This window comes from Carassius auratus, unplaced genomic scaffold, assembly GCF_003368295.1.
Source record: "Carassius auratus strain Wakin unplaced genomic scaffold, ASM336829v1 scaf_tig00014789, whole genome shotgun sequence".
Lineage (NCBI taxonomy): Eukaryota > Metazoa > Chordata > Actinopteri > Cypriniformes > Cyprinidae > Carassius > Carassius auratus.
The window spans coordinates 4,525-25,631 of record NW_020524526.1 but is presented as its reverse complement, the minus strand read 5'-3'; the positions used below and the strand labels follow the sequence as shown (position 1 = coordinate 25,631).

The window sequence follows — 21,107 nt, the reverse complement described above, 5'->3', positions numbered from 1 at the left end:
AATTGGATAAATTTTGCATGACTTTCACAGTAAGGATTACAGCAATATACTGTGAAATATAGTCACAGCAATTTACTGTAATTTTATATCTGTGATATTACAATGCATTGTTGTAAAAGCACAACCTTATACTGTAACTTCACAGCTTCAATGACACAGCAATTACTGTGATATTACAGTACATTACTGGGGAATTACAATCTTTTGCTGTACATCATTACAACAAGGCCCTGTACTTTTACAGTGTGTAGTGTGAAAATAATGTACAAATTGACAATACTTCACTGTGAATTTACAATGTATACTGTGGAAGTCATGCTAAAATTGTCCAATAACTTACTGTAAAAGTAATGCAGATGAAGCTTCCATTTACTGTGAATTTACAATAATTGTACAATTAACCCCCTCCCCCCAACAAACAACTCTGAGGTAAAGTCAACGTTAGCCCAATGGCATATTTATTAAGAAAAAAATATTTTTCAATTGTACAGCAGATGCCAAGTACTTCAAGAGTCACACGCAACAGCATTGTAGTGCAAAGTTGTCTGGAAAAATTACAAAAAGAACAAGGCTACTCAAAAGTGAGCCTGACAACTACCGCTGCAAAAAAAGGGTGCTCACATGAGGGTTCATTGTTGTCCGCTTCTTGGTCTTTGAGCCTCTTTCAGGATTGATGCCCAGGAAGCACCTGTTAATAAGCAAAGATAGTTTCAGTTTTAAATAGACTTACAGTATGTATTGCAGACAGCATTTATCAAGGTGTGCTTTTTGCTGTGCTTTTTCCCCACATAGAACCCTAATAGATTTATAATTAAAAACTTGTTAGATCTTACACTCACCATAATTTTTTTTTTTTGTGCCATTTTTAGCCAAGGTGCCTCAGGTTAGGTTAGCGTTAGGCAAAGTGGTTGATTTTTTACTATGAGAGGTAGCAAAACTAAATAAATAGCTGTGATTGGACCGGCAGGTATTTGTCAGCATAACGTGTAGAAACCCAGATTGATCTGCAGAGCGAAATTGAATGAGTTCGCGAGATCAGGATGGTCTCACCAGGCTTGTTTGTCAGCATTTTTGACCTCAAGACAATCATTGAGTTGGAAGCCTGTACTATAATGTGAATTACAAGATTAAATGTGATCTTTATAAAATACCTTTGAATGAACTCCAGTGTCGAAGATCCAGCGGTAGGATACTCAAGGTTGAATACGTAATAGCTGCTGAAGAAAGCAGCTACTCCATGTAAAAATAAAGGGTGTGGGCCCATCACGACATGTCCCTCGATGGATATAAGCCATCCAGAGGGCTTCATCATGTCACCTGAAATGAACAGATACAATTTAAGATCTGCTTAAGATACAAAGGGCTATACAAATGTAATTATTATTATTTATTGTGGTCATTTAGATTTCTAGAATGAAAACAAAATAATGAGTTAGAAATATCGGTACTAGATCAAAGTAACATTACCTTGAATGATCAAGCACGGGGTTCCGGGGAGTTCTGCAGTATTGACGTCCACAGCAGTGGCACATGGCTGTAACATAGTTAACACACAATAGCATGGATTTAGGATAAAGGATAAATATTGTTCATTGGTCAGAGGTAGTAAATCATGCAAGGTAAATGTTAATAATGTAATCACTCATTTTGCATTTTAAATATTTGAATAAAAAAATCTTACATGAACTTCAAGCATCAAACTCTCTTTCGGCTCTTTGAAGTACAACATTAGGAGCAGCAGGATGCAGGCAGCCTTGTCAGAGTCTGGATCATAGCAGGCCAGAACATCACGGATCTTGGGGTTGTCCAGTGTTGCACGGTAATCCAGGATGGTCTGTCCTCTTCGACTAATTTCCTCCTGTAGCTTCTGAAGGACATCAACGTCCATCAGGAGGTCTAAGTGTGAGAATAGGCATTTCTGAGAGAAGAGAAATGGCCATTCCTGTTTGATCTCAGACATCGCTGCAGCAGGCACTTTGTTAAGGTATTTCCGCAGGATGATGCATGTCTTTTCCATCATTGGTTCTGCTCTCTCTGCCCCACTCATTCCTTCCCCCGTTAGATTTCCGGAATTTGTCCTATTTAAAATTTGTCTCTTGCTGCGTGATATCACTGGTAAGTGATATCATGGTAAGTTAGCAACATTCCTTGATTATTACACCAGAATGAGAGTATAGTTCCATGTCAGATCAGCCTAGAAAATCACCACATTTCATTTTCCCTTACTTTTATTGCATGTTCTAACTTGGGAAGAAACTACTTTTAAATAGGAAAAATTCTTGAAATCTTAGTCGCTTTGAGGGCGAGATGCTAATGGTCTAATCCAATCCGATGATCTATGCTAGGCTGGAGCTATATGTGGTATCGCCAAACTCAGGGAATGACTGGATGAACAGGAGAAAGGTAAAAATCAATTGTTTTATTCAAGGGGAGGTGGAATATCCCTTTAAGGTCAATGTATTTAGTGTATCACAACCATACATGCCAGAGAGCCACTATGCACAATATCAGCGCCCTGGCTCAGATAAATCCTAAATGGAACAAGTCCATAATCACAGGTAATTACATCGCAACATGATTGCTGTGAAAAGGGCCCATGTCAAAGTGTCAATAAACTAGTCAAGAGAAAAGTATGTTTTGTCCTGTTTCAGTGTTATTCATGGTCATATACAATGCTTTCAAACAAATATTGACAGACTTTACATGTATATTGCCACATACATATTGCCACATACCCGTATTGGTCAACAGGACCTCTTGCCAGTCTGGCCTCTCCTGCCATTCCAGTGTGCGGTCTTCTTTCTCTGCAGCGTTGAGCAAGAGCTTTATTCCTATTTTTTTACTCCACTCTAATTTTTACATGTTGCAGAAGAGAGTGACATCCGTCTCCAGCAGTATCACCGTGCTTGCCAGTGTCACCAAATGATTTTGGATGGCTCCTGAAAATGTGGGTGGGATAATTAGAAAACATGTCACCATTGTGGTACTTATGACAGAAGCATGCAGCAAATGTAAGGATTACTTAAAGGAAAGAACTAAGAAAAGGAAAGAAAAGGAAAGAAAAGGAGAAATTACACAAAGGCAACCAACAATAAGAATTTCAGTTTGAATGCAGAATATGATCATTTATTATTGTAATTTAATTCTAGCCGGATGTCAAAAATGAAAGGTGTATTTATATATAGTGTTTTTTTTTTTTTTTTTTTTTTTTCTGTAGCACTTTGAGATTGCTAACTCAATGTAAATTGCATTTACAACTTTTACAATTATTATTCATTCATATCAGGACAAGTGGGAAACCTAGTGTTAAAACCCTCCCGTTGTCCAACACAACGTGAGAATAACTTACTCCAGTTAGCTCAGTCATGTTGTAACTAGGATACCTGCTGAAAAAATAAATAAATAAATAAATTCATGGACCGTTTGAATCAATAAGTTATTAAAGTTAAACAGCTAACAGTAAGCCCTGCTAATCTATGATAACCTTGACTAATTACAGAAATGTGCACACATTAATAGTAAAGTTTGTCCCATTACTGGTTTTATAAACTTTACAAATACCAAATTTGTCTTAACGGTGATATTGACATGCAAAATTATAGCGAAACATTACTATTATTACTCATTACTAACATTACTACTATTAGCAAATGCTGTGAGAGAATTTTCAAAAAAAAAAAAGCTGGGCACTTGCTAACAAAATGTGAATGGTTGTAACTATATCCGCTGGAAAAAAAATCATGGACCGTTTGAATCACTAAGTCATTAAAGTTAAACAGCTACGGTTAGCCCTGCTAATCTATGATAACCTTGACTAATTACAGAAATGTGCACATATAGCAATGTTTGTCCCATCAATGGTTTTATAAACTAGTATAAAATAGTGACATGAAAAATTATAGCGTAACTCTAACTAACATTAAGTTACTACTATTAGCAAATGCTGTGAGAGAACTTTCAACAATTCCGGGCACTTGCTAACAAAATGTGAACTGTGTCATGCGATAAACGTTTATTTGAAAGTATATATTATAATTATATTAAAATAACATGGGTGTAAGTGCTGCAAACATGCATGCTGCTCACCTTCTCCATTCAGCCCGGAATAGAAGAGGGACACGACGACAGCGCTTTCAATTCAAAACAGATCGGTTATGTCATGTGACTTACCAGGGCACATTTCAATACAATATTTCACTGTAATAATACTGTTTACTGATGTGAAATACTTATTTTTTACACTGTGTTGCTGTGATATTACAGACCTTGTTGTGATATAACAGTAGGTTTTAGATAGCAAGATTTTACTGTAAAATAAGAGTTAAATGCTGTAAAATCCAAGGATACTGTAGTTTTTACAGGTATTCATTGGGATATTACAGGGAAACTTAATTACAACAAGTTACTGTAAAATAATACTGTTAATTATTGTGAAATGCTGGTAATTTTTAACAGTGTATGAATTCAACCAACTTCTGAATAAATTAGAATTTTCAAATGCAGTGTTTGATGTACTCTTCTATGCACAACAATAGGCACTTAAAGGGTTAATGATAAAATAGGCCTATGCAAATGAACTTCAGTTTCAGTCAAGAATTTAAACTGTAACCCTCTATTAATATACCCAATGAATCACAGAGTATTAAACCGTTATATCCTCCACTAATTCTAAATAAACAACTTACACACCCATAGTTTTCATCTTCACTTCCTGAGGAATTATCAGCAGTTACAGAAGTTTCCAATAGCCTTTCCTCTCTCAATGTTTCAATTAACCCAGGGTTACAATAATAATAGATTTTGCTAATTATGCTTCTTTGTGATTTTCTAAAATTTTAATTTCCTATGAGACGTGTATCTTTTTAATTTACTCTTTTATGAAGGAAAAACTGTAAAAAAAAAAAAAAAGTTCTGTGCTCATATCAACAGAAAGCGAGCAGCTGGAATGAAGACAAACAGTTCAACCTAATGTGCAGTCCTTTTTTCTCATTGGGTATTCTGCCATTTGTACTTCTTGTATTCATCTTTTTTCATCGTTTCGGAGTATGGTATTTTACTGAACTTGTAAAGAGGTGCATATATTTAAATGAAGTTTGATATTGGAAACACAACCATCATGAACAGCAGTGTGACTGCAGAGGAGTCATTCAGGTTCCTGGGCACCACTATCTCTCAGGACCTGAAGTGGGACGATCACATTGACTCCATTGTGAAAAAAGCCCAACAAAGGTTGTACTTCCTTCGCCAGTTGAGGAAGTTTAACCTGCGACAGGAGCTGCTGAAACAGTTCTACTCCACCATCATTGAATCCATCCTCTGCACTTCAGTAACTGTCTGGTTCAGCTCAGCTTCTAAATCTGACCTCAGAAGACTACAGAGGGTAGTCCGGACTGCTGAGAGAATCATCGGTACATGATTCTCTTTGAACTGTTGCCATCTGGTCGAAGCTACAGAGCACTGAGCACCAGAACGACCAGACACAGGAAAAGTTTCTTCCCTCAGGCAATCCATCTAATGAACAATTAAAAAAAAAAAAAAAAAAAAAACCTGTGGAACACACTACACTATTTATATTTATATATACATACACTCATTTATCTAACACACATACACATTTTTTGCACATAATATACCTGTACATACATAACTGCTCATTGTAATATACCTGCCATACATTGTCAATTTGTATATTTTCGTTCCTTATCTACCTATTTGTATTTTTATTTTTTTTATTATTATTCCTATTGTGTTTTTTGTTCTGTCACTGTCATTATGTTGGGGAAGTCGTGGCCTAATGGTTAGAGAATCGGATTCCCAATCGAAAGGTTGTGAGTTTGAGTCCCGGGCCGGCAGGAATTGTGGGTGGGGAGAGTGCATGTACAGTTCTTTCTCCACCTTCAATACCACGACTTGGGTGCCCTTGAGCAAGGCACCGAACCCCCAATTGCTTCCCGGGTGCCGCAGCATAAATGGCTGCCCACTGCTCTGGGTGTGTGTTCACAGTGTGTGTGTGTGTTCACTGCTCTGTGTGTGTGCACTTCGGATGGGTTAAATGCAGAGCACAAATTCTGAGTATGGGTCACCATACTTGGCTGAATGTCACGTCACTTTTCACTTTCGTCACTTTTTTTGTACTGCGGAGCTTCTGTCACGAAAACAAATTCCTCGTATGTGTGAACATACCTGGCAATAAAGCTCATTCTGATTCTGATTCTGATGTCATTTAGTAATTAGGAGCACATTTATGTATAATGAAAGACGAGTAACCGAACATTAATGAGAAAGAAAAAAATGCTGATGATACACTGATTTACCTAGCCTTATTACCAGATGAATACAGCCCCTCTGCCAATGTATTGATGAAATTAATAGTTGGATGTGCCAGAACTATCTTCAGTTAAATAAAGAAAAAAACTGAAGTCATTGCATTTAGAAACAAAGATGAAGTTTTCAAGGTGAATGCATACCTTGACTCTAGGGGTCAAGCAACTAAAAATCAAGTCAGGAATCTTGGTGTGATTCTCGTCTATATGCTATGGCTGTGCTCTCGTGACATTTGCATTTTTTATTTTTTATTTTTTTTGTACCAGCAGTTGTCACCAGAGCATGGTGATATGAGCGCTTCGAAACAAACGGAATTTCGATCAGCTTCGTTTCTGTCATTAATATGATACACACAGTGTTTATAGTTCTGAATGATGGAGTGTTTTTGCTTTGACGATTACTGGTATTTAACTCATTTATGTTGTGGCCACAATGTACTGCAATGCATCTCTGTAAAATTGTTTTTACTCTGCCTTTGACAGAAGAATCACAAATACTTAATAAAATAATAAACCAGACCTAAGCAATATGTAAAACATAATTACAGGTGGGGTTAGGTATGACCTTCATTCATTACAAACAGTCATCTATCCACCTTTTTCTTCAATGCGGAAGTAAGCTTTTGGATGAGACTTCCGGGTCATTAGCAGTTATAGGTAAATAACGAGGAGAATAACAACGTGCAGTAAACGGTTACACTGTTTGCAGTACAACCAGAGCGTTCATAATAAAGATAATACATTACAATAATATGGTAAGACACAACCATTTTCAATATCAAGCGGTAAAACGAACTGTTTGGAACAGCTAAAAATAGCTGGACACAGATGAGGCAGGAAGCCAAACCAATAGAAATTACTAATGGCCCATTTTTACCACAAGAAAAATTTGCATTGTCCTACCCCTTTCTGAACCTTTCTCGACATGTTCCCATCTAAAGTCCCCGCCAAAAGAAAAAAAACAAAGGTGTGGAAACATGTCCTGTCGAGACAGGAAAACAGTAACTGCTAGAGATATATATTAAAACAAGCAGCAGGTTTAAATGTGTTAACTTTATATAAGAATTCAATTTATTATTTGTGTGTCTTGTAATGCTAAATGCTATCAGAGACTATATTTGCTTTATTTTCATGATAATATTCTGATAAGTGATTAAATATAAATAAATAAAAAAACACTTAAATACTTAAAACTGCATAAAGCACAACAAAGGTTTATTTCATTCAGAGCAATGTTTATGAAATAATGCTGAAATATAAAATACACAAACACTGACACTTTAAGGCAGCTGTAGAGCATGAGCTCAAGAGACCAAGTCAAGACAAGTTAACTCTGTTGTGTAGGCAGTTCTTGTGCATTATGAAGCCGTTACTGAATCCACTCGTTCTCAGACCTTTTTAAGATCGATTATTTCAATTGTCTCAAAGTGTCAAAAGGAAGTCCCTGAAATACATGACTCCTTGTATAGTTATCTGACAGTGATGGTCTTCAGAAACTCAGCTGAAAGTCAGATTTTTATTTTATTTTATTTTTTCACAAATATGGCAAATTTTGCTGCTTAGGTGTTGTAACACTATTTCGTCTTCTCCATCAGGTGTCTGTGGGAAAATAATCACAAAGATAAAATCAGGAATCGTGTTAATTCCACAATCACAAAACTGAAGAAAGTAAATCTCTCTGAGAATAACAAAATACAGACGGAAAATTCTTCATATTGTTAAACTGAACGGAGTTGAAGGTAAGAGGCTTAGCTCTTAAACTGCCATTTTGGATGAAATTACAAAATTTCAAGAACAGTGAAAACTGCTCTAGAAAACCAATTAATTCATCCCTTCAACTCGTATCATTGCCACTATTGGTTATGGAGTCTGTGAATACACTTTCATGCCTTCTTTTGTGGGACAGAATTGCAGAACTTCACAGCTTAATTTCAATAAAAGGTATTTTTTTTACAGGAGAGGAAGTTCCGAAAGGGGTATTACTACGGTGGCAAAGAAAGCTCAACACACTGCAACTTAAGAAAACACATTCAAATTGAAAAAAAACATCAGCAAATGAAGAAAACATCTTCATCAGTTTGACAACACAAGTGTTGCAAATCATCACAACACATGCATATAGCGAAACGTGCTGCAAATCATCACAACACATACATATAACTAAATGACGCATGCAAATTAAGAATCAATTAATGAAGCATTGCAAATTTATTTTCATTAACCTTGAAATTATATTTAGCTGAGGATATTAAAGTCAGCCATCTTAAGTAAAGTTTTACATTTAATCATGTAATTATTCAGCTTTTTCAGGCTAATAATATCCCAAAGAAAAGAAAAAAACATCACCTTTCAGTTCACCAACAACTCCACTGACCAGTAGCCACTGCACGATAAGCAAATCCCAGTCAGGTCCGACACTTTTTGAGGTTTCATCGAAACATTTCCATTGTGGTCAGTGCTATTTGCAGCGTGTTTCGTTATATGCATGTGTTGTGATGATTTGCAGCGCGTTTCGCTATATGCATGTGTTGTGATGATTTGCAGCGCGTTTCGTTATATGCATGTGTTGTGATGATTTGCAGCGCGTTTCGTTATATGCATGTGTTGTGATGATTTGCAGCGCGTTTCGTTATATGCATGTGTTGTGAAGGATTTGCAGCGCGTTTCGTTATATGCATGTGTTGTGAGGATTTGCAGCGCGTTTCGCTATATGCATGTGTTGTGAGGATTTGCAGCGCGTTTCGCTATATGCATGTGTTGTGAGGATTTGCAGCGCGTTTCATTATATGCATGTGTTGTGATGATTTGCAGCGCGTTACGCTATATGCATGTGTTGTGATGATTTGCAGCGCGTTTCGCTATATGCATGTGTTGTGATGATTTGCAGCGCGTTTCGTTATATGCATGTGTTGTGATGATTTGCAGCGCGTTTCGTTATATGCATGTGTTGTGATGATTTGCAGCGCGTTTCGTTATATGCATGTGTTGTGAAAGATTTGCAGCGCGTTTCGTTATATGCATGTGTTGTGAGGATTTGCAGCGCGTTTCGCTATATGCATGTGTTGTGAGGATTTGCAGCGCGTTTCGCTATATGCATGTGTTGTGAGGATTTGCAGCGCGTTTCATTATATGCATGTGTTGTGATGATTTGCAGCGCGTTACGCTATATGCATGTGTTGTGATGATTTGCAGCGCGTTTCGCTATATGCATGTGTTGTGATGATTTGCAGCGCGTTTCGTTATATGCATGTGTTGTGATGATTTGCAGCACGTTTCGTTATATGCATGTGTTGTGAGGATTTGCAGCGCGTTTCGTTATATGCATGTGTTGTGATGATTTGCAGCGCGTTTCGTTATATGCATGTGTTGTGATGATTTGCAGCGCGTTTCGTTATATGCATGTGTTGTGATGATTTGCAGCGCGTTTCGCTATATGCATGTGTTGTGATGATTTGCAGCGCGTTTCGTTATATGCATGTGTTGTGATGATTTGCAGCGCGTTTCGTTATATGCATGTGTTGTGATGATTTGCAGCGCGTTTCGTTATATGCATGTGTTGTGATGATTTGCAGCGCATTTCGTTATATGCATGTGTTATGATGATTTGCAGCGCGTTACGCTATATGCATGTGTTGTGATGATTTGCAGCACGTTTCGCTATATGCATGTGTTGTGATGATTTGCAGCGCGTTTTGTTATATGCATGTGTTGTGATGATTTGCAGCACTTGTTTTGTCAAACTGATGATGTTTTTTTTATTTGCTGGTGTTTTTTCAATTTGCATGTTTTCTTAAATTGCAACGCCTTGAACTTATCTCTGCCACTCTATATTACACCTAAAAATACGATTTCCAATAAAGAATAAAGAATTGAAATTAAAAATCAGTGAATGAGATGATTAACAAATCACAAAGCCAGACACAACTTTATGATATTAAAATACTGAAACAAACTGTAAAAGGGAGCAGTATCTCACAATCACAGAGAGAGCAGTTTGTGATAAAACAAGCCTTCATGCAACTAGTAAATCTTCAACAAATATGACATGATCTGAACACACATGCATGAATGATCATGTTGTCATACAGCAAATATACACACAAGTACAGTAAAGCAGCAACAAGACAACAGCAAGAAAGTTTCCCTCTTGATGTATATTTCAAAGGGAGTAAAATGGTGTCACTATAGGATATGTATAATATCAATATAAATCAACTTGATCTATTTATTTTAGAGATCTATAAATTTTCATCAGGCAGTAAATATGAACAGTGAAGAAAAACTAAAATGATTAAATTGTTGAAAAGTCTCCATGATTTGTTAATGTTTGACCAGTTCAAACAGCAGGTGTTTGATGTAACATTACACAGGAACCTACAGGAGATTTTACTACTTCACAAGATAAAGATTCATCATTATTTGTGAATCACAGGTAGAACAGGTTTACTGTTAACTGACAAACTGAAGCCTTTTCAGTCTGTTGTTACTAAAATCCACAGGATTTATTTGTCACATAATCCATATTTGTAAAGATTTGCACACTGTTAGTAATGAGTGTAGCTTAAATCCCTGTTCATTAGAAAGGGTTGTCCATCATGAAGTGCCTGATGCAGATGCATGTGAAACATATCACTTAAATGATTTACTAGCTTTAAAACAAAAATCATCTATAATTCAGCTTAAAATAAAACAGAATTTCTGTTACAGTAAGAAATAAGCAAGCACAGATGGATATTGATATTTATTTTTTTCTTTGAGCATTAATAATCCATCAGTTCTCTAATGCTAAGTTTTCTACAGGCAGACAGACGAGACACAATGCACACAGCAAATCAGCATCTTACCGTATGATGTAAAGGATGTGCAACGAATGTTGCTGTAGCATAATGTATGTCTTCATTTTCAACTGTTTTAATAATAACCACAGTTCAACTATAAAACATTATACATGAAATGATGGTCATATGATAAACACTTTTCCAACATAAAGATACATGCAGTCGCAGTAATACTTGCCAGGTTGTGCTGTTTGTTTATGGTTCTTGATGAGCCAAAACAGAATCACGCCCAAAAAAACCAGCAACAATAAACCAACTACCAGTAGTGTGAAATAGGAACGGAGAGATTCTGTAATAAAAAATAAATAAAAAAAGAGAAAAATACTTAGTATAAAGCAGATCTGGGAGACATTTGTCTAATAGTGTTTAAAGTTAAAAATCACAACTTAAGAAACTCTTAATACATTTTTGTTGTTGTTGTTATTTTGCATCAGTTCTTATTAACAACAAAGATAAACAGCTATATTGTGAGTATTAATCTAGTAATGATTATTGAGGAAAGAAATGGGGGGAAAGAATTCATGTTGCCAGACGTTTCTGTTTTGCAACCTTCGGAAAACTTCAAATCTGTTTTTTTTCTCAAAATGGATTTTGCTGACTTTATTGACTTCAAACGGCTGTAGCTCAGTCATTTTTCTGTCCAATTCTCATATATCATTTTGAAGGTTTTTTAATGGAGAATGTAAAAACAACATTCTTGAAAATTTGTTCATTGTGACTCATTAAGCAAGCACAGGTCACATATTTATATCAGTACAGGTGATGAGATTAATCATAGGTTATTGTACCTGCACATGAGTGACAGAGTTGAGTGATGTTGAGATGTGTGGTCTGGTTTGTGATGGGATTGTTGATCACACAGCTGTAGATGTTGTTCTCCTGATATTCCACCTCCAGAGGTAGAGAGAGACTGATGCTGAGATCAGACACACTGATGCTGGACAATAAACTGTTTCCTTTGTACCAGGAGAGAGTCACAGCACTCACATTCACAACTGAACACAGCAGTGAACAATTAGACACTGATGAACGTTTAGATGATGATGAACAGTTTGAAGAGTTACTGGTGATGATAGGAGAGGGAAGAGGAGCTGGAAAACAATATATAAAGAACAAGTAAAAGTAAGAGTTATCTCAGTATTATCAATAAAAAAAAAAAGTAGGGATGGGCGTTTTCCACAAATATCACATTCAAATATTTGAGCTCACAAAAAAAACGAATATTCAAATAGCCGTTTATTTAAATTAAGTTTAATGAGACAGACGTTATTTTTCAGCAACATTTATTGTTTGTCATTTTGAACAAGCTTACACAAAATAAGCTTGAACATTACACATCGTGTTTTGTAGCTGAAAACCTTTAACAATGCAATTAAAAGCAAAAAAGAAAAAAGGGAACAAAGAAAAAAGTAAAGCAGCCTGCAGCAATTGTAGAACGTAGTCTACACTTAACTTTGAAACTTTAAAACTGTCAGCAAGTCTTTTTTTGCTTTTTTTCTATTGTTTTACATGTTCTTGTTAAGAAATAAAGGCATGTAAACATGATCAGGGGAAAGTCGACTCCTTAGTCTGTTAATAAGGCCGGCCGCGGAGAAAACACGCTCTGACGGCACATAAGTTGGCGGGACTCACAAATAACGGTGTGCTAAGCGAATAATTTTGTGAAGCGCTTCGTGTTTTCGTTTCTCCATTGAATGGGATCCTCATCTGGTGGAATACATGGCTCCAGCAAGAACTGTTCCCACTCATCTCGGCTGGACTCTCTGTAATCATCGCTGAAGAAATGGCTCAGCCTTTTCCGACGAGTGAGCATTGCATCCTCTTCATCGTTGGTGGCGGCAGGCTGCATCACTCACATCAAGGAAAATGTTCTGATAATGTTCAAAAAGTTTTTTTTTTTTTCTTACTTCTCTCATGTTTTCATCGAGAAACCTGAGATGTTTGTGCCAAGGGTCTAGGGCAGACGCGAGAAGAGGAGTTTTCACTGCATTCTCCAAGTTAGCGGTGTTTATTCGTTGCTTGAGAGATGCCGCAACAATGTTCTTCAATTCGGTCACTTTCTGTGATTCTCCACGGCATATTTGAAGAAGACCGCAGTTCTTAGGGGCCGTTCACATATCGCATCTTTTGGGCTCTCATGTTCGTTATTTCCAATGTAGGCACCCGGTATGCACGCTCATAATTGAAGCGATGCGGTCGCGATGCGACACGGCCGTTTTTTCCAGGCGCGTCCGCACCGCATCGAGTTAAAAACATCTCAACTTTTCAGAATGCCGCAAGCGCACCGCAGGTCATGTGACAAGAACCAACCAATCAGCTTCATCCTTTCCCGTAACAACTTTGAAAGCTCAGCCAAGATGAAGGAACAGCCAACCATAGCTATATATGAATTGCCATTTTGAAATAAATTTAGTAGCAGAGCTACTGCAAGCGATTTTTTGTGATGCCAATCCATTTATCCTTTGCTGAAATTTCCACGTCTTCATGGAGAAAGCACGTCATTGTTGCTTCACAACGGCAGACGCCTCAGGAGCGCTTCTGCCCGAGCGCTTTGGAAAGAAGGAGAAAGCGGTGCACCTATTGTTTTCCACGCGTTTTAGGCGCGATATGTGAACTGCCCCTTATTAATTCATTAATTATTTTTTGCGTGCATACATCTTCAAATATGCCTTGGAGAATCACAGAAAGTGACCAAATTAGGTTTAATTGTGAACTTTTTTTTTTTTTTTGCGAATATCATTTTTATTTATCGAATAATTAGAGCAGAACGAATATTCGAATGTTCGACTATCCGTGCACACCCCTTAAAAAAAGAACAAAAAATAAATCGTCTGGCTGACTACGTCTTGTATTAAATTTTCTGAAAAATCCTGTCATACGTGCACAAACTGACAGCCACCACTTCTAAGCTTCTATTAAATATTGTAGAAACTTAATTTTCTGTAAAGTTGCTTTGTAATTATTTGTATTGTAAAAAGCGCTATGCAAATAAACTTGAATTGAATTAAATAACAAAAATTAACATGACACAGATGTTTTCTTCCAAGTCTAATCAAAATGAAACCAAAGTTTTAAATGCAAGGCTGAGAACGAATTGAATGCTTGTACAGTTTCTACTCCAAGACACTGACTGATCATTTTAGCAGCTGAATTATTATCTCATCATTTGGCTGGTAATTAAATAGTTTCTGGCATTTGAATTAACATTTAGAAACTAGAAATTTAGAAATTAGAAATTACTAGAGTTCAGAATTAAGCATTCAATTCTAGCATTAGTGACAGTTTACTCACCATACACCGTTACACTGAAGCTCTTCAGTGAGGTTTCTCCACTGATGATGACGGTCAGTTTATAAAGTCCAGTGTGTTCAGATCTGATGTTTCTGATGGTCAGAGATCCAGTTTGATTGTCCATCTGGAGTCTCCCTCTGAATCTCTCATCATCACTGACAAAAATAAAGTTTATTTGGTCAATTTTAATGATTTCAGCTATTCGACTCTCTTTAGGTCCAAACATCCACAGAATCTGATCGTCTCTCTGTACTTTAACATCAGTGTTTAGAGAGACAGAATCTCCCTCAGTCACTGACACTGACTTCACTTCATCTGTTTTAACATCAAACACACCTGAAACACATTCAAGCAAAAGAAAAATCTTTGTCATAAACAAACAAGAATAAAAGGAGGGGTTAAATTAATATCAAAAATTGAATATAGAAACAGTATACGCACACATTGCATAGACATACTGTTTTTACACTACATATTTGCGGGCTTTTCCAGTCAAGACCTCCCAACATGAAACGCAATCCAGCTTACCATTTGTGATAAGAATCCATAGACAGATGAAAGCAGCATCTGAATGCATACTATTCAAATGATGTCCGACAGATTTCTGATAATTAAAGTCCTCATAGCTCCGTGGAAAACGTGCGTTAAAAACGACAGTTGCAAAAGCAGAAGTAAGTCTGTTCAAACAAAGGAAGAAATGGAGGGAAGGGCGTGTGGCTTTATGTCAGGTGGGAATTTTCTCGACTCAAAGTTGTCCTGAGGGCAGAAACATTTGTGATTGGTTCAATCTGACAACCAATCGCAAAAGAGAGAATTGCAGAGGCGGGGCCACCATTTCCAATCTCAACGAGACTTAGGTCTCTGCAGAGCAAAAGTGTGCGTTTATCACCATGTGGGTGTTTTCAAACTGCTGGGTGTTTCTGAATCATACAATCTAAATGATTCCTCTTACCCAACCCCACCCCTAAACCTAACGTCACTATTACATCAACCAATCCAACCTGGTCTCACAGAATTCCGTGAAATGTCCACGGGCCCTTAACTCAAAATCCGTGAAGCCATCACGGAATTGCCCCAAATTCCGTGACCCGGCCACGGATATTTCTCCAACGCAAGTCAATGACACTGACCTCCCGTGGTCCACACACGGATACCCGTTTCAATGACGGAGTACAGAACTCGCTGAACGGACGTGCTTTCTCATTTGGAAACGCAACATTTGAAGTATTTGTTTCTTTTCCAACATCAAATGCCATAATGACGTTAACCAGACAGCTGTTGTAGTTATTGCATTGTCCTGTCATCACACAAATACGTTTGTTTCAGTTAGATAACCAAAGTCCCGTGATGGCACGGACAACAACCTGACCTCACTCACTTGTTTAGGAACTTGAAAGCTTTTCGTCGACTCTGTTGCAATGGCATGTAATTAACTTGCCATTTTTTTCTCGTCCTGTCATCATAAAATCCAGTTTGATGGCGTTTTACACACATTTTGGCTATAGTCAGAACTATAATCTGTGATAGGAGCACGGAGTGAGTCTGTGCTTAGATCACGGATAACTCTAACGCAAATCAATGGCACTCATCTTCCGTGGTCCGTACACGGATCGTTTCAGTGATGGAGTACAGACCTCACTCAATGGACGTGCTATCTCATCTGGAAACGCAACAATTGAAGTATTTATGAAGTATTTTTTCAACACCACATACCATGACCAACCTGACTGTTATTGTAACTATTGCATTGTCCTGCCATCATACAAATTCACTTTGATCCTGTTAGCCTAACTAAAATCTGTGATAGGAGCACGGAGTGAGTCTGTGCTGAGATCACGGATAACTCTAACGCAAGTCAAGGACACTCATCTTCCGTGGTCCACACACGGAAACCCAGTCTCACGGCAGTTCGTGATTTTGTCACGTAATTTAATCTATTTATTCGTGGCAGGCACACGTTTATTTCGTTATTTTCGTGATTGCAGTACGCTTTTTAAACTAATGCATTTCAACTGGAGGCATATTTCGTGCCTCAGCACGACATTTTTTGATTAATTATTATTATTATTATTTTTATTTTCCACAGGACAACAGAAGAAACTCACTGAAACTTGAAAAAAAAAATCGGAGCTTAACTTACTGTAACAAAACTGAGCAACATACTGTATTGCTGGTGACAAAAACACATATTAAAATTTTTTTAGCTGTAAAATGCGCAATGGTTCTTTTTTTACTTTTTCATTGATTTTTATTTTTTTATAGGCCTAGATTTGTTTTTTTTATTACAGAATTCAATATCAAGTCCTTGACACATAACTGTAACACATTTTCACATTAAGAAACAATTTAGTTTAAATAAAAAGAACAACAATAAAGAAATAAATAAATAAATTATTAGAGATAGGCCTACTGATTTTTTTTTTTTTTTTTTTTTTACTTTAGACTCTAAAGTTAAAAGTTTTTATTAAGGTTATTGTAAAGGCTTCTTAAAAATGCTGTCGCTGATGAGCCTCTGATTGCTGTCAGATTCTGTGATATGAATGTCCGCTAATGGGTTTAGAATGAGCCCCGCTCGGCCCGTGTTCTGGCTTACTGTAATATTTCACCTGTAATAAGACCGAAATAATATAATTAAAATAAAGAAATGAATGAATACATGATAACATCTAAATAAATGTTGATAGATTTAGCGTTATAGTTTTAAAAATATTAATAAACAGCAAATCAACACAGCTTCGAAATAATAACCGAGAAAGACCTAAATAATAATAATAATTAATAAACAGCGCCGCCCCTCCCACCACGCGCATCACGCGCTGTGCGTCAACCCCAAAGCGTCAAAAACTGAAGCGTGGTCAAGCGCCTCTAGCGTCACTGACATGAGATGTTTATCGCTTTGAAATCACGTTCAAGAAGTCTCATTCAGCACACATCGCGATACTTTCCATCAGTTTGCAAGAGGTTGGGTGAGTTATACAGTCTATGGTGAGTAGTTGTAAATATGCTCTTTTAATGCCTGTCATAAAACGTATTCTATCTTCTTTATTAATCAGATGAGCGCCTTATGTTTACTCTCTGTATTACATCGGTCATCCGAGGCTGTCTTTGAGTTTCATTGTGTTTAACTAAATTAACACAGCTGCTAACTGGTTAAACTCTATCGGTCACGTGACGTGACGTGCCACAGACCTGGGATCCGTTTTATATTCATTTCAGGTTGAAAGATGTAAGTTGTATTTGTAGTAAAATCATGGTAACCATGACACCTACAATAGTAGGTAAAACCCAGTAAACAAGACATTTACCATGTTTTTTTTTTTTTTTTTTTTTTTTAACCACAGTAACTGTAGTTTTACTATGGTATAGTAATAGCACAATAATCACCAAAATAACTATAGTGTACCACTGTAATGGTAGTGTTTTATTGTGCTTTTATATGACATATTTCACAGTAATCACATTTACTGTACCATGCTTGTAATACCTTTTTAATGTAAATAATAAAAAAAAAAAAAAAAAAACATTTTTCCCATCTTGCAGTTCAATTCATATTGTTTTATATCTTAAATATTTTGCTCACAGATCACTATTAACATTCTGTATATAATTCTGTTTTATTTTCTTTCCCCTTGTATAAATTGAAAAGACGTAAAGGAAGCAGTCACCCCAGTGGTGTTTGTGGAGAGGTATTCCTTCAGAAATGGAGAAGACATAAAGCTGCAGAGGCAGGTTGGTCTGTGATAGTTTGTCCCTTTTATCAAACATTCCTGTTTTTTATCATTTGCACAGCCTTTTGTTGTTTCTTAAACTGTTGTACGGTCCAAATACCCACACTTGCCGTCTTTGCACATTTCCTTTATTTGGCCCAAGTGAGCATGAAGATCACAATGTGTGTCGATCTTAACATGACAAAGTTCGTTTCAACTTTGTATTTTAAAAGAAACTTCTAAATGTCTTTTCAATAGTCCCTATTAAAGATGACAATTTATTTTGTGGTGCTTCTAATTAAGTGATAAAAAGAAGTTGCAAATGATGTACAAAATAAATATACTTTTCTGTGCACCAAGAAAACATGCAACACTTTGTTTTACTACTAAATTAGTCTCAATTTCTAATTATTATAATTAATATTTCACAAACATTGGAAAGTTGCGTGACCTCCTGTGAGATCTCTGCAAAAAGTCTCACATTAATTCCAAAACATGATGCATGATGGGATACACTAAGCGTTGTATAGAGCAGTATTGGAGAGGTTTAGTGTGTGTTAAGGATGCTGTGCTTTGGCATTATTAAGACCGGGGACAGTCTCATAGTCACGTACACACACTCTCAAGTGAATAAGACCTCAAGTGTGGGTATCTGGAAAGGGGAAAAGTCTTTAAAATGATCCCTAAATACAGTCGCACATCAAAGTCTTAATAATTCACTAATTCAATTTAACACTTGTATGATATTGTACAAGCCCCTGGACAATCTCATCTGACACTATCACAATATTGGAAAATCAGTTGCCCCACACAGTCAGAAAGTTTATATTGTTCATTGGCTTCTCATTAAATTACTTCAAATAAGCCCCATCAGTTCATGTTCCCACTATACGTGATCTCCATGACTAGATATTGCTATTAATGACTTGCTTTTAATAATGGATGCATTTAACATTTAATTATACAGCATCTTTGCAGATTATGCTTTCATGGTCTAAAAGAAAACACAGTAATGTTGCATTTAATTACATGATATTTCTATCCTTTCTGTCTTACAGGATTGTTTCCAGATAACACTGTAGTTCACCGTCATGCACAAGGACTCACCTCTTTAACTCTTTAACCCCCCACACCCCCCCCCCCCCCACACACACAGAAATGGTTCCTGGATCAGTGACTCAAGACTTTGCAGTGGTTTGATTTCTGTAGAAGATGTAACTTTGTTTTAATTAAGCTTATAATGAATACATTGTGACCTTCCAGCAACCCATATACTGTACTGTATACAGAACCAGTGATGACAACAATAGTTAAAAAATATCATTTATCATATTGATAAACCATTGTGTTCTCTTTGTCAAGCTTCATACAGTAAACTTTACTTCTGGTGCTTTTATCATAAAAAAGCTTCAGTTCTCATCAGGAGTTTTAGTAAAGGACATATTCATGCACAGCAATCCCCTAGTTCCAGTCATGAAGTGAATGATGTTATTATTAAAGTTATATTTCTGCATTTTTATGTAGCAGGTGTTTGTTTTCCTGAACACTTTATCTTTCTTCCATTGTTCGGACAATCAGTGTTTACGTGATGATTGAGTTTTATAGATGATATTGCACACTTGACATGCATGTCTTCATGATGTTATTTTGTGAGTTTGAAACATTTACATTGTGTTGTATCACTTTTTGGTCAATAGAATCTTTTAAGAAAATGTATATTTTTACGGTGTTCTCTGAAAGATATATACCATATTTATAATGTTTTGTTTTTTAATAAAAGAATTTGCACACTGAAAATTGTTACCTTTTACAACATAACTGCCTTTTTTTTTCATAGTTTTATTCTTCAAAAACGAGCTTGGTGACAGTGCAGTAATATGCGCACTTTGTCTTTAAATGAGTTTGACATATCAATAAATACTGGAAAACTCTTACAAAATTATGTATGTTCATTATGCTTTACTTCAGTTTTTATTCCTAGAGATTAATTGGTAAAGCAAGGCAAATCACAGAAACAAATGTGAATAATTTAATAACTTAATAATTTCACTCTTTACTTTTTATTAGTAAATGCTCTTGTCTTTGGTCAGGAAAAAATGTATCTTTTAAATTGAATGAAATTAATCTATTGGTTAGATAAGATACAACTGTGACTGTGCAGTTCACATCACGTGTTGTTGTACACACATGTACACATCGATATTGCCAAATTGTTGTCAAGCTGAATAACAATAATTTCTGTATTTGCATTATTGTTGGAAGAAGGTGTAGACGTTAATTAAACACTATCTAATAGGTGGCAAATTTAATTTATTGTTAACCAATCTATCCCTTTAGCCGAAAAAACGGAAAACAGCGTTCATGAATGACAATAAATGGTTAAGGAAGTGTGATGACGCTGCTCAGCTTTGATGTCATTGGCTGTGAATGTCCCTTGTCATCGCAGGACTGTCTGTGGTTGGATTATCTTTTAACCCGTATTAAACAGCGGATCATGTTACAAAAGTATGTTTTGCTGCTTTTATCACATTAGTAAATATATTAACTCAACATTGGGTGTTTCTATGTTGAGAAAAATCACCTTTTTATCGAGATCCTAACACTAACCCTAAGAATAACTTCAATGAACTACAAAAAACAGCGCCTAGTATTCCCTTTCCATAGATAGAACGATGGAGGCTTATGGGTAATGTAGTTTAAAAAGTTTTATTAACGAAATGAAATAAATAATATATTGAATGGTAAACTAGACATATAAATATGTTCACTGTGTAAACCACTATGATATATTTGAGAGGCATGGTGAAATTTAGTATTTTAGAGTATGCAATATGTAAAATGCCTTTATGCCACCTTTCCATTTATTTCTGAAAACTGTGCCCAACATTATTTTATCAGCATAGCATAAGTAGTAATCCTGTTGATTTCCGCTTTGATATGTTAATTGG

The 21,107-nt window shown here is 36.3% G+C and overlaps 2 protein-coding genes and 1 long non-coding RNA gene across 3 annotated transcripts; all 3 read right to left on the bottom strand.

Moving 5' to 3' along the window:
* Positions 1 to 587: 587 nt before the first annotated feature.
* Positions 588 to 2,048, bottom strand: LOC113074478 (uncharacterized). The gene is made up of 4 exons (XM_026247318.1): positions 1,682 to 2,048; positions 1,468 to 1,534; positions 1,152 to 1,317; positions 588 to 688 (listed from the first exon to the last, which is right to left on the bottom strand). The coding sequence occupies exons 1-4, from the start codon at positions 2,045 to 2,047 to the stop codon at positions 595 to 597; spliced, it is 693 nt and encodes a 230-aa protein (XP_026103103.1). The 5' UTR covers position 2,048; the 3' UTR covers positions 588 to 594.
* A 794-nt stretch (positions 2,049 to 2,842) lies between these two features.
* Positions 2,843 to 4,203, bottom strand: LOC113074482 (uncharacterized). The gene is made up of 3 exons (XR_003280654.1): positions 4,087 to 4,203; positions 3,350 to 3,386; positions 2,843 to 2,939 (listed from the first exon to the last, which is right to left on the bottom strand). It is a non-coding gene; the product is annotated as an uncharacterized LOC113074482 (long non-coding RNA).
* Positions 4,204 to 11,929: 7,726 nt separating this feature from the next.
* On the bottom strand, positions 11,930 to 15,083 carry LOC113074461 (CD48 antigen-like). The gene is made up of 3 exons (XM_026247303.1): positions 14,981 to 15,083; positions 14,453 to 14,788; positions 11,930 to 12,252 (listed from the first exon to the last, which is right to left on the bottom strand). Exons 1-3 carry the CDS (start codon positions 15,027 to 15,029, stop codon positions 11,930 to 11,932), a joined length of 708 nt encoding a protein of 235 aa, XP_026103088.1. The 5' UTR covers positions 15,030 to 15,083.
* Between the last annotated feature and the right edge of the window lie 6,024 nt (positions 15,084 to 21,107).

Excerpts from the sequence above, each read along its gene's own strand:
- LOC113074478 (XM_026247318.1), bottom strand. The coding sequence starts at position 2,047 with ATGAGTGGGGCAGAGAGAGCAGAACCAATGATGGAAAAGACATGCATC. Across the intron at positions 1,535-1,681 it reads GTTTGATGCTTGAAGTTCAT|CCATGTGCCACTGCTGTGGA; the intron begins GTAAGATTTTTT and ends ACTATGTTACAG. Across the intron at positions 689-1,151 it reads ACACTGGAGTTCATTCAAAG|GTGCTTCCTGGGCATCAATC; the intron begins GTATTTTATAAA and ends GCTTATTAACAG.
- LOC113074461 (XM_026247303.1), bottom strand. The coding sequence starts at position 15,029 with ATGCATTCAGATGCTGCTTTCATCTGTCTATGGATTCTTATCACAAAT. Across the intron at positions 14,789-14,980 it reads ATGGATTCTTATCACAAATG|GTGTGTTTGATGTTAAAACA; the intron begins GTAAGCTGGATT and ends AATGTGTTTCAG. Across the intron at positions 12,253-14,452 it reads CTTCAGTGTAACGGTGTATG|CTCCTCTTCCCTCTCCTATC; the intron begins GTGAGTAAACTG and ends ATTGTTTTCCAG.